The 19,547-nt window shown below is 61.8% G+C and overlaps 1 protein-coding gene across 4 annotated transcripts in view; it reads left to right on the top strand.

Moving 5' to 3' along the window:
- IMPDH1 (inosine monophosphate dehydrogenase 1) overlaps nt 1–19,547 on the top strand; it is a 50,577-nt gene that overhangs the window by 29,458 nt on the left and 1,572 nt on the right. For 2 of the 4 annotated variants that reach the window (XM_074976693.1, XM_074976698.1), the window contains exons 10-14: nt 6,803–6,943; nt 7,716–7,859; nt 8,539–8,683; nt 9,256–9,399; nt 9,697–9,780. In XM_074976693.1, the coding sequence (XP_074832794.1) occupies nt 6,803–6,943; nt 7,716–7,859; nt 8,539–8,683; nt 9,256–9,399; nt 9,697–9,780 (658 nt within the window). The remainder of the gene's footprint in view (nt 1–6,802; nt 6,944–7,715; nt 7,860–8,538; nt 8,684–9,255; nt 9,400–9,696; nt 9,781–19,547) is intronic. The other 2 variants (XM_074976717.1, XM_074976707.1) reach the window with 2 other exon arrangements.

Below are 19,547 nucleotides of genomic sequence, written 5' to 3'. Positions count from 1 at the left end.
AATGTGGTTTTAAAATGTGGCGCTTCCACACTGACCTTTAATTGAACTTCTGAATTTGAGCTTGACGCTGTATCCGTCAGGTAACTGCGATTTTGTAATCTTGTGATTAGTACTCCCTAAATCGAGCTGATGGTCTTCACAGTGAAGACAGTCACATGATAAAATGGAGCTAACGGCCTTAAATTCCAATTTATCTTACAGTGTAGACGCAGCCTAAGAGAAGCTTCCAGATCACAGGCCCTGGTTCTTATTGGAGACTTCAGTCATCCAGACATTTGTCGGGAGACCAATATAGCAGCACACAGACAATCCAGGAAGTTTTTGGAGAACGTTGTGGATAACTTCTTGATACAAGTGCTGAAGCAACCAACCAGGGGCCATGTGCAGCTAGACCTGCTGCTCGCAAACAGCGAGTAACTAGTAGGAGAAATAGAAGTGGGAGGAAACCTGGCCCGTAGTGATCATGAGATGGTAGATTTCAGGATCCTGACAAAGGAAGAAGGGTGAGCAGTAAAATACAGACCCTGGATTTCAGAAGAGCCGACTTCGACTCCCTGAGAGATCTGACGGGCAGGATCCCCTGGAGACCAATTGTGAAGGGGAAGGGAGTTCAGGAGAACCGGCAGTATTTTAGAGAAGTCTTACCGACGGCACAGGAACAAACCATCCTGATGCGCAGTAAGAAAAGCAAATATGGTAGGCAGCCAGCTTGGCTTACCAGGGAAATCCTTGAAGAGCTTAAACTCAGAAAGGACATGTATAGGAAGTGGAAATGTGGAGAGTTGACTGAGGAGGAGTATAAACATACGGCTGGAGAACGCCGGGCAGTAATCAGGAAAGCGAAAGCACAATTGGAACTGCAGCTGGCAAGGGATGTGAAGAGTAACAAGGAGGGTTTCTACAGGCATGTTAACAATAAGAGGGTGATCAGGGAGGGTGCGGGGCCATTACTGGATGAGGGAGGTAACCTGCTGACAGATGATGTGGGAAAGGCTGAAGTACTCAATGCTTGTTTTGCCTCAGTCTTCACGAACAAGGTCAGCTTCCTGACTAAGGCACTAGGCAATGCAGCGTGGGAAGGAGGTGGGCAGCTCTCTGTGGGGAGAGAACAGGTCAAGAGCAATGTTAAAAAGCTAGACGCACACAAATCCATGGGTCCAGATTTAGTGCATCTGAGGTGTAATATGACGGGGTCTCTGGGCACAGCTAGAGAAATCAATCTAGGGTACCTTTGCTTAAAATCCGGGTCGCTTACAGCCCCATTTGTGGCTTCTTTGCTAAAGGAATTTTTTCTTTCATAGCGCCTCTCTTCCAGGGCTTTTCTTTCCAGCCCCTCATTCCATTGCAAATCCATTGCAACTGCATTTTCACCAAAACTCTCTCAAAACCCACAGCTCAAGTTCAGAACAGCGCAGGGTCCTGATCCCACGCTCAGCTGACCAGGTTCTGTGGATTCTGCTGACTGCGCCAGTGTAATAGGACAGGGTTTCTGGGCACTGCTAGAGAAATCAGTCCAGGGTATCTGTTTAAATCCAGCCCACTCACAGCCCCAGGCTGGGATTTCCTTCTCACTAGGGCAAATCCAACCAGCCACCACAGCACCTCTGCCAGCCCCACTGGCCAGCCAGAAGCCACCACAAGCAAACCCACAGACTTCCCAGCTACTCTACCAGCCCAGACCAACAGCCTCCAAACAAAGGTGAGCGGCTCTTAAACCTGTTTCACCAACACCCCACAGATTCTCCTGGGCCTCAGAGGGGCCAGCCCCAGTGCCTGGTCAATATACGCTTCGGTCTTACCCAAAAGCAACATGCAAATACCCAGATCCTTCAGACCTAAACATCTAAAGGTTTGTTAACAAAAAAGAAAGAGGCGGGCGAGAGAGAAGAATGGTTAAAGCGATACTTTACATATATCCGTTGCAGCTGCTGACGCAGCCAGCAGTGTTCTGTGTTGATTCTTAAAGCCTGTGAAAGGCCACCCCGTACGGGGTGTGATTTCCAGGTCACAGAGCTTTAGTTACTGGAAAACCGTAGAACCGACCGGCTGGGGTCAGCGTGCTGGGACATGGACCCTTGGAAACAGGAACAAAAGACAAACGTCCAAGCTGGATGCTGCTGCTTCCACCTTGTGGTTCTCCCTTGTGTCCAGGGACAAAGCCATTTCTCCTCCTCATCAGAGTCACCCGACCCAGGTGAGCCGTGGTGGCAAACTGCCATTGGGGGCTGGTTTTGCTGCACACCCCAGTCATTTACATGGCAGGCGGGATGGACGTCTGGGCCTCTGATTTCAGTTCCTTTGCTCAGCCCAGGTCCCCTGCCCAGTGGGCTGCATTCCAGTGACAAGTCCCACCTTTCTACCTCTGGGCATCCACCCCATTGTTCAGCCCATGTCCTGCCTGGGGCTGAGTTCACACCTCCCGCTGGGAATCTCAGCACTAACACATTTCTAATACAACTACAGAGCTAAAGCCCATAACTCTACTACCAACATGATACAGACACATACGTAGCACATATCAGTTCAGGACACCCTCAGCTTTCCTTAGACACCTCATACAGCCCCCCTCCACACTGTTTGGTGGCAAAAGATACATTGGGGAAATAAAATGGCTTCCAGAGCCAATATAAAAATCCAGTCACATGACACAAGGGTGCTGAGGAAATTAGCAGATGTCATTACCGAGCCTTTGGCCTTTATCTTTCAAAACTCGTGGAGATGGGGAGAGGACCAGATGACAGCAAAAAGGCAGATGTTGTGCCCATTTTTAAAAAGGAAAGGACGATGTAGGGAACTATAGACCGGTCAGCCTTACCTCAGTCCCCAGAAAATTCATGGAGGGGATCCTCAAGGAATCCATTTTGAAGAACGTGGAAGAGGGGAAAGTGATCAAGAGTAGTCAATGTGGATTCACCAAGGGCAAGTCCTGCCTGAACAATGTTCTTAGCTTCTATGATGAGGTAACAGGCTCTATGGACGTGGGGAAGTCAGTGGATGTGATATACCTTGACTTCAGTAAAGCTTGTAAAACTGTCTCCCACAACATTCGTGCCCATAAGCTGAGGAAGTGTGGGTTGGATCCATGGACTGTAAGATGGATAGAAAACTGGCTTGACAGTTGGGCCCAACGGGTAGTGGTCACAGAATCCTTGGGCGGGAAGGGACCTCAGGAGGTCGTCTAGTCCAGCCCCCTTCCCCAAGCAGGATCAACCCCCCCTAAGTCATCCCAGCCAGGACCTTGTCCAGCCGGGACTTAAAAACCTCAAGGGATGGAGAATCCACCACCCCTCTAGGCAACACATTCCAGTGCTTCACCACCCGCCTGGTGAAGTGGTTTTCCCTAATATCCAACCTGCTCCTCTCCTTCTGTCACTTGAGACCATTGCCCCTTGTTCTGCCATCTGTCACCACTGAGAACAGCCTCTCTCCATCCTCTTTAGAGCTCCCCTTCAGGAAGTTGAAGGCTGCTGTTAAATCACCCCTAAGTTGTCTCTTATGTAAACTAAACAAGCCCAAATCTCTCAGCCTATCCTCCAGCCCCTTAATCATTTTTGTTGCCCTCTGCTGAAGCTGCTCCAGCAAATCCACATCCTTTTTATACTGGGGGACCCAAAAGTGGACACAATATTCCAGGTATCAAGTATCAGAGGGGTAGCTGTGTTAGTCTGGATCTGAAAAAGCAACGAGGGGTCCTGTGGCACCTTATAGACGAACAGAAATGTATGAGCATGAGCTTTCATGGGCAAAGACCCACTTTGTCAGATACAGGACATTCCACATGTGGCCTCACCAGTGCCGAACAGAGGGGAATAACTGCTTCTCTAGATCTGCCCGAAGTGCTCCTCCTAATGCACCCTAGTACGCCGTTAGCCTTCTTGGCTACAAGGGCACACTGTTTATTCATATCCAGCCTTTCATCCACCATAACCCCTAGGTCCCTTTCCATCATACTGCTGCTGAGCCAGTCAGTCCCCAGCCTATAACAATGCTTGGGATTCTTCCACCCCAGGTGCAGGACTCTGCACTTCTCCTTGTTGAACTGCATCAGATTTCTTTTGGCCCAGTCCTCCAATTTATCCAGGTACCTCTGGATTCTCTCTCTACCCTCTAAAGTATGTACCTCTCCCCCTAGTTTTGTGTCATCTGCAAACTTGCTGAGGGTGCAACCCAGTCCCTCATCCAGGTTATTAATAAAGATGTTGAACAACACCGGCCCCAGAACCGAGCCTTGCAGCACTCCCCTTGAAACAGACCACCATCCAGATATTGAGCCATTGACCACTATCTGTTGGGCCCAACCATGAAGCCAGCTTTCTATCCATCTTATAGTGCAAGGATCCAATCCATATTTCCTTAACTTATGGACAAGAATGTTGTGGGAGACCGTATCAAAAGCCTTGCTGAAGTCAAAGTATATCATATCCACTGACTTCCCCATGTCCACAGAGCTTGTTACCTCGTCATAGAAGCTAATCAGATTGGTCAGGCAGGACTTGCCCCTTGTGAATCCATGTTGGCTACTTTTGATCACTTTCCCCTCTTCCAAGTGCTCCAAAATGGATTCCTTGAGGATTCCCTCCATTTTTTTCCCAGGGATTGAGGTAAGGCTGACCAGTCTGTAGCTCGCTGGATTGTCTTTCTTTCCTTTTTTAAAGATGGGCGCTACGTCTGCCTTCTTCCAGTCATCCGATACCTCCGCCAATCTCCAAGAGTCTTCAAGGATAATGGCCAAAGGTTCAGCAATGACCTCTGCCAATTCCCTCAGTACCCTGGGGTGCATTAAATCCAGACCCATGGACTTGTGCACATCTAGTTTTTCTAAATAGCTCAGAACTTGTTCCTTCCCCACAGATGGCTGCCCTCCACCTTCCCGTACTGCATTGTCCAGGACTGTCATGTGGAAGTTGACTTTGTCCGTGAAGACCGAGGCAAAAAAAGCATTGAGTACTTCAGCTTTTCCTACATCATCTGTCACTAGGTTACCTCCCTCATCCAGTAAGGGCCCCACACCTTCTCTGATAACCTGTTTATTGTTAACATGCCTGTAGAAACCCTTCTTGTTACCCTTCACATCCCTTGCCAGCTGCCATTCCAATTGTGCTTTCATATAGAGCTGCTAGCTGGGTAGGCCTGGCTCAAAGCCTTTGCCTCCAATCTAATCAGCCCTTGAAGGCTCACCTGGAAGGAAGCTCTCCCAGTTCACACCTTGCAAACTTGCCAAACTGCCAAACATGCTTTCCAGCTGCCCCTCTCCGCAAAACAGATGCTCAGACACACAGGCAGCTGTGCAAACTGTCCCTCTCTGCAAAATGAAACAATGCATAGGCAGAAATTCAACCCACCGGCTCACAATGCTGCCCCCCAAATGCCACACTCACCCGAGCTCCTCTAGGAAAACTCCCTGTTAGCTGCTCCTGTTCGCTATGGCTCAATATCTGGTTGGTGGACAATTTCAAGTGGAGTGCCCCAGGCGTCAGTTCTAGGGCCTGGCTGGTATTGTTCAACATCTTTATTAATGAGCTGGATGAGGGACTAGATGGCACCCTCAGCAAATTTACCGATGACACTAAGCTAGGGGGAGAGGTAGATCCACTGGACGGTAGGGATAGAGTCCAGAGTGATCTAAACAAACTGGAGGACTGGGCCAAAAGAAATCTGATGAGGTTCAATAAGGACAAGTGCAGAGTCCTGCCCTTGGGATGGAAGAATCCCAAGCACTGTTACAGGCTGGGGACCAACCAGCTAAGTAGCAGCGCAGCAGAAAACAACCTGGGGATTACAGTGGATGAGAGGCTGGATTTGAGTCAACACTGTGCCCTTGAGCCAAGAAGGCTAATGGCATATTGAGTTGCATTAGGAGAAGCATTTCCAGCAGATCTAGAGAAGTTCTTATTCCCCTCTAATTGGCACTGGTTAAGCCACATGTGGAGTATTGCATCCAGTTTTGGGCCCCCCAGTATAAAAAGGATGTGGATTTGCTGGAGCAGGTTCAGCGAAGGGCAACAAAAAATGATTGAGGGTCTGGAGCACAAGACCTATGAGGAGAGGCTGAGGGATTTGGGCTTGTTGAGTTTACAGAAGAGAAGAGTGAGGGGAGATTTAATAGCAGCCTTCAGCTTCCTGAAGGGGAGCTCTAAAGAGGAGGGTGAGAAACTGTTCTCAGTGGTGTCAGATGGCAGAACAAGGAGTAATGGTCAGAAGTTGAAGAGGGAGAGGTGTAGGTTGGATATCAGGAAAAACTACTTCCCCAGGCGGGTGGTGAAGCACTGGAATGTGTGGCCTAGAGAGGTGGTGGATTCTCCATCCCTCAAGGTTTCTAAGTCACGGCTTGACAAGGTCCTGGCTGGGATGACTTAGTGGGGGTTGATCCTGGTTTGGGCAGTGGGCTGGACTCGATGACCCCCTGAGGTCCCTTCCAGCCCTAGGATTCTGTGCTGACTCTATGATGAGGGCAGATAGGGCAGGGGCTGTCGTCATCTGTCATGTGGGGCGGGTACCGCGCTGCCTATGTGGGATTAGAGTTGTTTTGCTGCCCCCAGGGACCTGGCGACCGAGTAGTACAGACCCATTGGAGCAGCCCTGGCAGAGCCAGCAGGGGTGAGCCAAGGGCATTGCGCACCAGTGTCACCCTGCCCCGATGTGCCTGGGCCATCTTGCCCGGCACGAGAGGCCTTGGCTGGCGGCCTGTGTCCTGGCCTGGGCGCCGGTGGCCCTGCGGACGTGCACCGGGTGGCAGGCTGCCGGGGGGACTGGCTGTCCAAGGGATGGTCAGACAGACACCTGAGCCTGCCCCGGTGGGCAGGTGTTTCACACCTCCCTTCGTTTTCCTCTCCTGTTGGATCTGCAGTGGTGACAGCAGCACAGGCCAAGAACCTGATCGACGCGGGCGTGGACGGGCTACGCGTGGGCATGGGCTGCGGCTCCATCTGCATCACGCAGGAAGGTAGGGTGTGCTCAGGGCCCGGGCTCCAGGGCTCAGCGCCGTCGCATCGCAGGCGGGGGTCCCGCAGGCCCAGGAACTGGGCTCCAGGGCTCAGCTCCGTCGCATCGCAGGCGGGGGTCCCGCAGGCCCAGGAACTGGGCTCCAGGGCTCAGCGCCGTCGCATCGCAGGCGGGGGTCCCGCAGGCCCAGGAACTGGGCTCCAGGGCTCAGCTCCGTCGCATCGCAGGCGGGGATCCCGCAGGCCCAGGAACTGGGCTCCAGGGCTCAGCGCCGTCACATCGCAGGCGGGGGTCCCGCAGGCCCAGGAACTGGGCTCCAGGGCTCAGCGCCGTCGCATCGCAGGCGGGGGTCCCGCAGGCCCAGGAACTGGGCTCCAGGGCTCAGCTCCGTCGCATTGCAGGCGGGGGTCCCGCAGGCCCAGGAACTGGGCTCCAGGGCTCAGCTCCGTCGCATCGCAGGCGGGGGTCCCGCAGGCCCAGGAACTGGGCTCCAGGGCTCAGCGCCGTTGCATCGCGGGCAGGAACCAGGCCGGTGCCCCGTGGGGTAGAGGCCTGGCCAAGGTTACGTGGGGGCTGCTCTGCCCCACCAGCCCCTGTTCCCCAAGGCAGGGCCTGCGGGTGGTGCTTAGGCCAGGCCAGCGCAGCAGGGAGTGGGTGCTGCCATGCTCTGGGCCTCTGCCAGCGTGGGGGACGCCTGTGGCCAGCAGGAGAGCTGAGCTGTGTCGGTGACCCGCTGCCAGCCCTGGCACTGACGGTCCCGTCTGTGGCTGCAGTGATGGCGTGCGGCAGGCCCCAGGGCACCGCCGTGTACAAGGTGGCGGAGTACGCCCGCAGGTTCGGCGTGCCGGTGATCGCGGATGGCGGCATCCAGACCGTGGGCCATGTGGTGAAAGCGCTGTCCCTCGGAGCCTCGACGGGTGAGTGAGCCGTGTGCTGTGGGGCAGCCTGCCTGTGCCCAGCGCATCCGCCGTGCGCTGTGGGGCTCTGCCAGGGCGCTCGCCCCACACGGTCACTGCAGCCCGGTGCTGCAGGGAGGGGACGGGGCCAGCAGGGGGCGCTCTCCCCACGGGGTCGCTGCAGCCCGGTGCTGCAGGGAGGGGACGGGGCCAGCAGGGGGCGCTCTCCCCAGGGGGTCGCTGCAGCCCGGTGCTGCAGGGAGGGGACGGGGCCAGCAGGGGGCGCTCTCCCCACGGGGTCGCTGCAGCCCAGTGCTGCAGGGAGGGGACGGGGCCAGCAGGGGGCGCTCTCCCCACAGGGTCGCTGCAGCCTGGTGCTGCAGGGAGGGTGGGGTCATCCGGGGGCGCTCTCCAGGTTCCTAGCTGGTCTCATGATGGACCATGAGCCTTGTGGCTTTGGGTTCCCCAGGTAAATCCCCTCCCTGCTGGTGGCGCTGCCCCACCATTCTGGGGTGTTCGTGGCTGCAGCCCCCACCCCAGGGAGGCCGTGTCCGGCCCCAGCCTGCCAATGGCGGCGTGGGGCTGGAACCCAGTGGGGTGCTGCTGCTGGGGGGCAGGACCTGCACGGCAGGGCCTCCGTGGTGCACTGGGCTCTGGCTGCAGTGGAGGCGCTGACCATCCTGCTCCCGGCGCCCCGCAGTGATGATGGGCTCCCTGCTGGCCGCCACCACAGAGGCCCCGGGCGAGTACTTCTTCTCGGATGGCGTGCGGCTGAAGAAGTACCGGGGCATGGGCTCGCTCGATGCCATGGACAAGAGCAGCAGCAGCCAGAAGCGCTACTTCAGGTGGGAGCCCCCCTGGGGCCAGGAAACAGCTTGTCTCGCCCGCGCCCTCCCCGCAGCCAGTCTGGGCCTGGGGAAGTAGGGGGTGTGGGCTGAGGCAGGGTCTGATGGGGGAGCAGGGCCTGGGGGGAGGCAGGAATCTATGGGGGAGCAGGGGGCTGGGGGGAGGCAGGATCCTATGGGGGAGCAGGGCCTGGGGTGCAGGGGGCTGGGGGGAGGCAGGAATCTATAGGGGCACAGGAGGCTGGGGGGAGGCAGAAATCCATGGGGGCGCAGGGGGCTGGGGGGAGGCAGGAATCTGTGGGGGTGCAGGGGGCTGGGGGGAGGCAGGATCCTATGGGGGAGCAGGGCCTGGGGTGCAGGGGGCTGGGGGGAGGCAGGAATATATGGGGGCACAGGAGGCTGGGGGGAGGCAGGAATCTATGGGGGCACAGGAGGGTGGGGGGAGGCAGGAATCCATGGGGGAGCAGGGCCTGGGGTGCAGGGGGCTGGGGGGAGGCAGGCGCTCATGGAGGCACTGGGGTGCGGTGGACCCCGTGGGTGCAGTCCCCGTCACAGCCCTGTGCTCCCCGCAGCGAAGGGGACAAGGTGAAGGTGGCGCAGGGCGTGTCTGGCTCCATCCAGGACAAGGGCTCCATCCATAAGTTCGTGCCCTACCTGATCGCGGGGATCCAGCACGGCTGCCAGGACATCGGGGCCAGGAGCCTCTCCATCCTCCGGTGAGGGGCCGGGCCGGGTGGGGGTGCGCATGCTGGGCCCTGGCACTGACGACGTGGGTCCAGGCTGGGCGGCAGCACCCGGGCCTCTGTGCCTGGGGCTCTCTGCTTACCCCAGGGTCTGTCTCGGGGTGTCCCTGCCGTCCCCCAGCAGCGTGACCCTGGGGCTCTCTGCTTACCCTGGGCCTGTCTCGGGGTGTCGCTGCCGTCCCCCAGCAGCGTGTCCCTGGCATCTCTCCTTACCCCAGGGCCTGTCTCGGGGTGTTCTAGCTGCCCCCCAGCAGGGTGCTCTCTTTGCAGCTCCATGATGTACTCAGGCGAGCTGAAGTTCGAGAAGAGGACCATGTCGGCCCAGATTGAAGGCGGCGTTCACGGCCTCCACTCGTAAGTGCCTGGTTGCTCCCACCCCGTGGTGCTCTGCCGTGCCTGGTGACAGGGTCTCCTACTGGGTGCAGCACTGGGGTGACCCTGGGGGGCTCTGCCGTGCCTGGCGACAGGTTCTGCTGCCGGGTGCAGCGCTGGAGCGGCCCTGGGGAGCTCTGCCGTGCCTGGCGACAGGTTCTGCTGCCGGGTGCAGCGCTGGAGCGGCCCTGGGGAGCTCTGCCGTGCCTGGCGACAGGTTCTGCTGCCAGGTGCAGCGCTGGAGCGGCCCTGGGGAGCTCTGCCATGCCTGGCGACAGGGTCTCCTGCCGGGTGCAGCGCTGGGATGACCCTGGGGGGCTCTGCTGTGCCTGGCGACAGAGTCTCACACCAGATGCAGCGCTGGGGTGGCCCTGGGGGGCTCTGCCGTGCCTGGCGACAGGGTCTCCTGCCGGGTGCAGCACTGGGGTGGCCCTGGGGGGCTCTGCCATGCCTGACAACAGGGTCTCCTGCCGGGTGCAGCGCTGGGATGACCCTGGGGGGCTCTGCTGTGCCTGGCGACAGAGTCTCACACCAGATGCAGTGCTGGGGTGGCCCTGGGGGGCTCTGCCGTGCCTGGCGACAGGGTCTCCTGCCGGGTGCAGCACTGGGGTGGCCCTGGGGGGCTCTGCCGTTCCTGGCGACAGGGTCTCCTGCCGGGTGCAGTGCTGGGGTGACCCTGGGGGTCTCTGCCGTGCCTGGTGACGGTCTCCTACTGGGTGCAGCACTGGGGTGACCCTGGGGGGCTCTGCCGTGCCTGGCGACAGGGTCTCACACCGGATGCAGCGCAGCACCTGGGGGTGCCAGACCAAGCTCTGGGGCGAGCAGACAGTGCTGGCATCCCTGGTGGGGGCCCTCCTCTGATCCAGCTGCCCTGGCAGCCCAGCTGGGGCTCTCCCCCACGCCCAGGCAGCAGCAGCTCTGGGAACAGCAGCCATTGGAAACGTTCCTGCACCCTCCGCTGCCGTGTCTCCTGGCCCCTCCCTTCCCACACCTCCTGCCCGGCTCTTCCTGCTGAGCTTGCCCAGCGCCATAGCCCACCCCAGGGCGCGAGGTGCGGTGCAGCAGACCGAGGACCCTGGCGCTGCAGGCAGGCGGGAGCAGAGGGATCCGGCTGGGCGGTGAGCGCAGGGCTGCATGGCGCCCAGCAGCCTGCTGGAAATGGCGTCCCTTGCCCCGGGGAGGCAGTGCACGGCTTCTCACTGGGTGGGGCGGGCCAGGGCGGACTGGGGGACTCCCTGGGCAGGGACCCTCCTGGAGAGCTGCCCCGCGGCGTGGCTGGGCATGCCGCTGGCCTGGGTGGAGAAGGGCTGCTCGGCTGCTGGTTCCCCGTGTGTGCTGGGCCCAGTACCGCCTTGCCCAGGAGGTGGGGGTACAGCCTGCGGCCGTCGCACGTGGGGGCACCGTGTGGCCGGCCTCCGTCCCGAGGCCTCTGGTTGTCACAGCTCAGGGCTGGCTGCCGGCCACCGTGTGGCCACGGGGCTGCTTCTCCCCAGTCCTGGCATCTCCGGAGAGCTGTAGCCGGTGGCCATGCTCACTGGCCCTGCTCTGCTGGCAGCAGCTGGCCGTCGCTGCTGGACTCAGTTCCCACTGGGAGCTGAGGGTGGAGGCCCGGCAGTGGTGTCCTGCCGGCAGAGAAGGGGTGTTGCCAGAGGGCCGGCCGGCTGCTCCACACGTCCCCCAGAGGCCAGGCCAGGCCTGGGCGAAGGTGGGGGCTGCAGCCAGGCGATGCGTCTCTGACACCCCCGGCCCCCAGGGAGCAGCGCCGAACTGCTTCCCTCCTGGCTGCCCTGGCAGCACACCATGCTGTGGCCCTGCCCTGCGACGTGGGGTCTCTGGGCGCTGGGGGAGCCCAGGCCTTGGCTCAGCAACCCCCTGACAAGGGGCGGTGCGTGGCCGTCTCAGCATCGCCTGCCTGCTGCGCCGTTATGGCTCATGTTGATCCCTCTAGTACCTGCGGACCAGTCGAGGAACAGCCCCTCCAGCTGCGCGCCAGGTGCTGTACGGTCACGGGGCACCAGGGAGTCCCTGCACCCCTGAGCTGCCTGTGTAACGAGGCCAGCTGGGGGTGGGTGGGGAGGGCTGCCCCAAACAGGCCTGTGGCAAGCACAGGGGCCCCCACGCAGCACCTGCCTCGCGCCGGCCCCACAGCAGCGCCAGAGCTGTGCTGCACCGTTCTGGAGGCTGGGTCTGGGCCCAGGCTGCATGTGGCCCCACTCCAGCCCTCCCTGCTTAATGTGCTGTGAGCTGCTGCCCCTGTGGACCCAAGGCTGGAGCCCCGAGCCCTGGAGAGACCCTGGGTTTGCCCTGATGCTCAGCCTACGCCCAAGTGGGCAGCTGGAAGGCAGCTGTGTGACCTCAGCCCCTCGCCGGGAGCAGAGCACACCCGAGCGGTGCAGCCTGGCCCCCGAACCCCTCTTGGCTGGGCTGGGGGCGGCAGCTGGTGATTCCCTCCAGCCAGGTGGGGTGTCTGGCGGAGCAGCAGCCAGGCCCGGACCCCAGGGCTTGGTGGCAGGTACCCACCCACCCGCACAGGCCCGTTCGTTCCCAGGCCTGCGCGTCCGACCGCACCGGCGAGTGGCCCCAGGGGGGCAGCTGCTCAGCCAGCTGGGCACCTCCCTTGGGCTCTCCCCGCTGTCTGAGCCGGGCGTGCCCTCGGCCCCTCTGCCAGCTCGGCTGCAAGCGGGGGGTCTGGCGCGGGGGGGTGGCCCTGCCTGCGCAGAGGCTGGCCTGTGACTCCGGGGGCCTGGCCGGCTCTGGGCCATGCCCGGGACCCCTCCCTCCCTCCTGGGGGGTACCACGGCATCGGGCCCAGCCTTGATGTGGAGGGTCCTCTGGGGCTGGGGTGAGGCGGGACTTTGGTGGAGGTAACCATGCTGGTTGGCTGCCTGAGTTGTCTGTCTCCCCATTCCTGGCTCATTGGCTGAGACTCCAATTCAGCGCTCTGCCCTGCCTGGAGTGGTGGGGGGTGGCCCCGGCTCAGCCCTCTCCACCCTTCCTGTCCTGCACCATCCCTCCTCGGCCCGGCACGGCGCACCCCGCCCTGCCCAGTGCAGCTCCGGTGGGCCAGGCCGGGCCAGGCTGGACTCGACTGTCGGCTGGGGAGCCGTGGCTCTGAGCCGCCCCTTGGTGGCCCCTCCTGCACAGATTGGGGCCTGTGGCTGGCAGGCGCCACAGGGTGTGCCCGCACCCCCACCACCCCGAGGGCAGAGCTGCCCCCTTCGCACCCCGGCCCGCTGCCCAGGCGTGAGCCGGCAGCGGGGACAAGGCAGAGGTCTCCCACGGCACTGGGGTGGGTGGAATATACGGCAGTTCCCCTGCACAGCTGCGAGCCATACCTGGGCAAGCTGCTTAAACCCAGGCCATGAACAGCCCCACTGGGGTCCCCTCCTCTCTAGGGCACCAGCCCAGCCACACTCCAGCTTCCGTTGTGCCGCAGCCCGTGGCCTCCTCGCACAGGGAAGAGATGGTGAAAACCAGTCGCACCAACTCCCCCCAGGGTCTTCCAGCCCCAGATCAGCGTGTGCCTCGGCGCTTACCCCCACAGGGCACCAGGCCCTCCCTGAGCAGCTAATGGCTGGAGGGTTATCAATCACGAGGAAGGAGGACCAGGCGGAGGCAGGTTGTTGAACCCCTCGCCCGGGTCCTGGCGCCGGCTGCAGCAGGTGGAACAGCTGCTATGGGCCTTCGTTAGGCCAGGCCGGCGACCCTGCTGCTGCGTTCCCGGCAGAGGTGCAGCTGGACCAGACTGCAAACGGGGGATCGCAGACAAATGGAGGACTTTCCGGGTCCCTGTTGTAGCCTCGCCCGCGTGGAGGGGAATCCGTGGTCCCCCCTGGTTGGAGCACGTGGAGAATCAATGAGCAGGTCACCTGACCGGGTCCTTGTCTGGGGTACTCTGCAGCTGGCGGCGTCCCACACAGCTTTTCCACAGGCAGGTGGCTGCAGCGTGGATTGGAGTCGTGCAGCTTCCCCTGGCTAGGAACCCTTTCACAGGGGCCCGTGCCTGGCTTGTGCCTCCCCAGAGATCACTAACTCCGGGCCAGAGCCAGTGTCCGGAGCTGCGCGTGGCCGTGGCACAGCCAGCCAGCGACCCATGGCACGAGATTTGGTGCAAACCTACAGCAGTGCTTAAATACTGGTTCTGTTCCTTTACGCCCAGTAACGTCACGGCACCTGGTGCCGTGTCGGCCTGGACCGGCTCCGTGAGTTGCTCCCGCCCCGTCGGCTGGCCGGGTTCTGCTGGGCTGAGGGATGCTCTGCTGCCAGCGCCTTTACTTCTTCCTTGAAGTTTTAGATCCTTCCCTGGACCCCGCTTGTGCCAGCGGCACCTTGCGGCTTAGGGGCCGTGCCAGGCTCTGGCTTCCCATCATGTGATTGACTCTCCTCTGCATCCTGGGCTCTCTCCCTCCGCGTGGGAGCCACAACCGAGGCTGCTGGTCCTTCTCCGCCATCCAGGGACCCTCACCTGCTGGAGTGACCCATCGGGGCCCTGCAGGGTTTGGGCAGGGGGGGCGTTTGCCCCCTTTTAATAATCTGAACCTCTGCAGTTGCCAAGCGAGCCTGCTGCGATGAGAACCTGAGCGTCCCTGGGGAAGCGCTCTGGGGTGTGCAGTGCAAAGCTTGTTAGCCTGGTCTCTTGTGCTCTCTTTTCCCCACGCTGCCCTTCTGTCCCCAGGTGACAGCTTCAGGGCGCGTGCGGAGGGAGCCAGCTGGAATGAGCAGACCGTACGCACTCGTGCTGGGAGCCGGGCTGCTCAGTCCGAACAGACGGTCCCTGGCTTGCAAAGGGCCTCTCCTCCCAGACCCCTGCTGCCCCCACACCCTGTAAGTGGGGACGCCAGGGTGAAGGATGCAATTGCTGGCCCCCAGAGAGTGCCTGCAGCCCCATCCACTAGCCATCTGTGGGCACTGCTGGGGCGTGGCCCGGAGCCCAGTGTCACCTGCACCCCTGTATGGCGGTCCATGGTGCGGCTGCTCTTTACCAGAACGGAGACCCAAGCAAGGGGGCCTGCGGGAGCATGGAATTGCGGGCGGCCCCTCTGTCCTGACCTGCCCAGCCTGCAGGACACACAGGGCTCGGCCTCCCTCTAGATGGGGTCCAGACCGGCATGGGCTGCTGGACAGCGTCGGGTCCCATGGCCCCAGCCCCCAGGTGACAGCTCGTGCCAGTGGTCACCTCCACTCTGCAGGAGACTGAGGTCTGTTTCCCACCACCCCGAACATGTTGCGGGTGCTCAGCCCCTGAGCCTGCTGGCTGAACCCCCGGGTAGTCTGCCCTTGGCATCGGGCGTGACCGAGGGGCGTGCGGATGGCTGGACAGCCGAGAGCATGTCAGCGCGCTGCCATTCCAGGCGGCTGCGCTGGCCGCACAGGTTCCTTCAGTGCGGATACGGAGGAGCAGCCCCTGCATGACAGGCAGCTGATGCTGGCGAATGGACCCACCTGTCCATGCAGACCCGGAGCTTTCATCCAGACCCAGCGGTTTTAGGGCCAGAGCTTGGAAGCTGGCTGAGCATTGCAACAGCATGCAGCTCTGAGAGCCAAGCAAGGAGCCTTGAGAACGGCCACGCTGTCCAGCAGCCAGTGCCAGGTGCCCCAGAGGCAGTGAACTGAGCGGGGAATTATGGAGTGTGCCCTCAGGGGCCACCCACGCCCAGCCTGTGACACACAACGGACAGGGACACTGTTCCTGCTGAGCCGGGCTGATAGCCACCAGTGCCTCCGTCCTCCACGATTTCTCTCGTGCTTCTCTATGCTGCTGTAGTCCTGGCCTGCACGGTATCCTGCTGCGAGGAGTTCCACAGGTTGCCTGTGCGCTGGGTGAGAACCCCTTCCCCTTAAACCTGCAGCCCAGCCAGTTCCCAGGATGGCTCTTGGTGGGTGTCGCGCGCAGGCAGGATTCCTCGCCTGGTTTCTCCACACCAGGCGCGGTGTTACACGCACCGTCGTATCCCCGCCAGCGCTTTTCCACGCTGGCGAGTCGCAGTCGCAGTAACCTCTCCCCAGAGGGGAGCCGCTCCAAGCCCTCCTCGCTGGCGGTGCCCTTGGCCAAGCCCCTTCCAGCTCCTGGGGGTGCCCACATCTGCGCTTAGTACAGATCGCTGCACTGCAGACACAGCATCCCACCGCCCGCCCAGAGCAGGCTCGGTTCAGCCGGGCCCAGGCCTGTCCTCCTCACGCATCATGGGCCCCGCTGAGCCCTTGCCCAGGTGCTGTCTCCGCCAGTCTGGCCTGTGATGCGCCCTCCTGGGGGCCAGCGCTTGCACCCATGGTTAGCTGGGTCCTGGAGGGCACCAAGGGTTGAGCTCCCCATACGTCCCGCGTGGGAGAAGCTGAGCTGCCGCGTCGAGGTGCATGCAGAGCCATGCGGCCCCACTGTGATGGGCCCCAGCCGCTGGCGCAATGGGCCTGTTTCTTTGGGGCCTTGCGGGGGAGGCTGAGCGCTGCCCAGAGGTGGCCAAGCGAGTCGCTGCACTGCTCGCGGGCGGGTGGCATTGCAGCCCATGGCCAGGGACCTCCCCGGGGTGCAGGGCAGCTGCTGGTGCGCAGTCACACCTTGCCAGGTGCAGGGGGGGGCCGGGGCACCCAGGGACCTGGCAGCTGGGCACGGGGAGGGCTTAGAGGGGACCGGCGAGGGTGGCTCTGCAGGACATTTTGTCCGTGTGGGTCCTGCCAGCCCCTGCCACCTGGTGCCCCTGCTGGGAGGGCAGGTTAGCGGGGGCCTGTGGGTGGGCGGGCTACATGCCGTGCTGGGGGGTTGCAGATGCTCGTGCCGCCCCAGGGGCGCTTGTGCAGGAGCCGGAACCACGTGCACAGAGGCTTGCGCCCCCCAGTGGCTCCCGTGAGGGGCGTGCGGCTGGTAGAGCTTGTGGGGCGCGGTGGCGGGTGCTTTGCGGTAGTGCCAGGGGCCTCTTCAGCTTGGTAGTGCCGCGGCGTTAGTGCCATGGGCCTGTTTGGCTTGGGGGTGCCATGGGCCTGTTCATGGTGATGCCACGCCGCTGGTGCTACAGGCCTGTTCAGGTTGGTAGTACCACACCGCTGGTGCCATCGGCCTGTTCATGGTGATCCCACGCCACTGGTGCTACGGGCCTGTTCAGGTTGGTAGTACCACACCGCTGGTGCCATCGGCCTGTTCATGGTGATCCCACGCCGCTGGTGCCACGGGCCTGTTCAGGTTGGTAGTACCACACCGCTGGTGCCATCGGCCTGTTCATGGTGATCCCACGCCACTGGTGCTACGGGCCTGTTCAGGTTGGTAGTGCCACACCGCTGGTGCCATCGGCCTGTTCATGGTGATCCCACGCCACTGGTGCTACGGGCCTGTTCAGGTTGGTAGTGCCACACCGCTGGTGCCATCGGCCTGTTCATGGTGATCCCACGCCGCTGGTGCTACGGGCCTGTTCAGGTAGGTAGTACCACACCGCTGGTGCCATCGGCCTGTTCATGGTGATGCCACGCCGCTGGTGCCGCGGGCCTGTTCAGGTTGATAGTACCACACCGCTGGTGCCACGGGCCTGTTCAGGTTGATAGTACCACACCGCTAGTGCCATCGGCCTGTTCATGGTGATCCCACGCCACTGGTGCTGCGGGCCTGTTCAGGTTGGTAGTACCACACCGCTGGTGCCATCGGCCTGTTCATGGTGATGCCACGCCGCTGGTGCTACGGGCCTGTTCAGGTTGGTAGTACCACGCCGCTGGTGCCATCGGCCTGTTCATGGTGATCCCACGCCGCTGGTGCTACGGGCCTGTTCAGGTTGGTAGTACCACGCCGCTGGTGCCATCGGCCTGTTCATGGTGATCCCACGCCGCTGGTGCTACGGGCCTGTTCAGGTTGGTAGTGCCACACCGCTGGTGCCATCGGCCTGTTCATGGTGATCCCACGCCGCTGGTGCTACGGGCCTGTTCAGGTAGGTAGTACCACACCGCTGGTGCCATCGGCCTGTTCATGGTGATGCCACGCCGCTGGTGCCGCGGGCCTGTTCAGGTTGATAGTACCACACCGCTGGTGCCACGGGCCTGTTCAGGTTGATAGTACCACACCGCTGGTGCCATCGGCCTGTTCATGGTGATCCCACGCCACTGGTGCTACGGGCCTGTTCAGGTTGGTAGTGCCACACCGCTGGTGCCATCGGCCTGTTCATGGTGATCCCACGCCACTGGTGCTACGGGCCTGTTCAGGTAGGTAGTACCACACCGCTGGTGCCATCGGCCTGTTCATGGTGATGCCACGCCGCTGGTGCTGCGGGCCTGTTCAGGTTGGTAGTACCACACCGCTGGTGCCATCGGCCTGTTCATGGTGATGCCACGCCGCTGGTGCTACGGGCCTGTTCAGGTTGGTAGTGCCACACCGCTGGTGCCATCGGCCTGTTCATGGTGATCCCACGCCGCTGGTGCTATGGGCCTGTTCAGGTTGGTAGTGCCACACCGCTGGTGCCATCGGCCTGTTCATGGTGATCCCACGCCGCTGGTGCTACGGGCCTGTTCAGGTTGGTAGTGCCACACCGCTGGTGCCATCGGCCTGTTCATGGTGATCCCACGCCGCTGGTGCTACGGGCCTGTTCAGGTTGGTAGTGCCACACCGCTGGTGGTAGCACAGCCGGTTGGGCCGTGCTCTCGGCAGTGGTGGCAGCCTGTGTCCTGTTAGCTGGGCGGCCGCCTAGGGGAGATCAGGTGCCCCCCAGCTGATAGCGGCACACCCACAGCCCCGGCCAGTTTCTGGGGGTAGGGCACCCATCTACTGCGCCGTGGAGGGGACACTGGTGGCGGCAGGTTCTCGGCAGCTGAGGTGCCCAGCGGGGCGGGGGGGGGATGCCCAGCTACCTGCTGGCCAGGGGCCGGTCTCGGGAGCACATTGACCGTGTAACCTTCTCTCTCTCTCCTGCCACGCCGCCACCCGTAGCTTTACCTTTCTGCCGTGTAAGTAACTGGCTTCTTTCCTCTCCTAGTAGTTGTAGAGCTGTGATGGGGGCTGGCGCCCCACAGCCCAGCCCAGCCCAGCCCGGCTCCTGGGGCAAGCTCTCCATCCAGGCAGGGGCTGGGCCAGGGCCAGCGCCAGCGCCCCCCTTGTGCCTGGCCACCCGAAGCAGGAGCAGGAAGGGGCTCGACGCCCTCTGGATGGACACAGGGCTCCTGGCCATGAGCTGCAGTGGCTCTACCATGATGCCCCTGGGCCTGCCACAGCAACACGGGGGCCCCCCTGCCCCAGACACCCCCAGCGTGGGCTCCCTGGTGCTCCAAGGGAAGGCTGGAGAGGCCCCACACCTGCCTGGGGGGTGGGGCTGGACTGGAGTTGATGGCCTGTGGGGAGGGAGCTGGGCTGTGCTGGGGGCCTGGGGACGGGGTGGGTTGAGGTGGTGCTAGCAGGCTCTGTGCATAATCAGGCCCCTGGCCTTGCCCCAGGGGTGCCTGCTCTGTGGGGCTTGTGCCTGAGGGGTCAGGCCCCTGGTGCCAGCAGGCAGTGGGTCAGGCCTGGGGCTCAGCAGTGGCTGGGGGTGCACTGTTATGCACTGGGCCCAGCCAGGGCCGATGGGTTCTGCCTCGTTCGCCCCTGTGCACTGGGGTCTGCCTGACAACAGCAGGGCCAGGCCTGGGGGGCGGCTGTGCCTGTTGGGGTCCGTGAGTGGGGGATTGGGCGGTGCTGGCAGGCAGAGCCGTTTGCAGCAGGTGTGAGCTCATGCAGCCCCCTCCTGGGGGTGCCCTGGACCCCCGGTGCAGCGCCCGGCTTCCCCTCAGCTCGCAGGGCGGGAGGT

The sequence above is a fragment of the Carettochelys insculpta genome, chromosome 1 (assembly GCF_033958435.1).
Source record: "Carettochelys insculpta isolate YL-2023 chromosome 1, ASM3395843v1, whole genome shotgun sequence".
NCBI lineage: Eukaryota > Metazoa > Chordata > Testudines > Carettochelyidae > Carettochelys > Carettochelys insculpta.
This window is presented reverse-complemented; position numbering and strand designations above follow the sequence as displayed.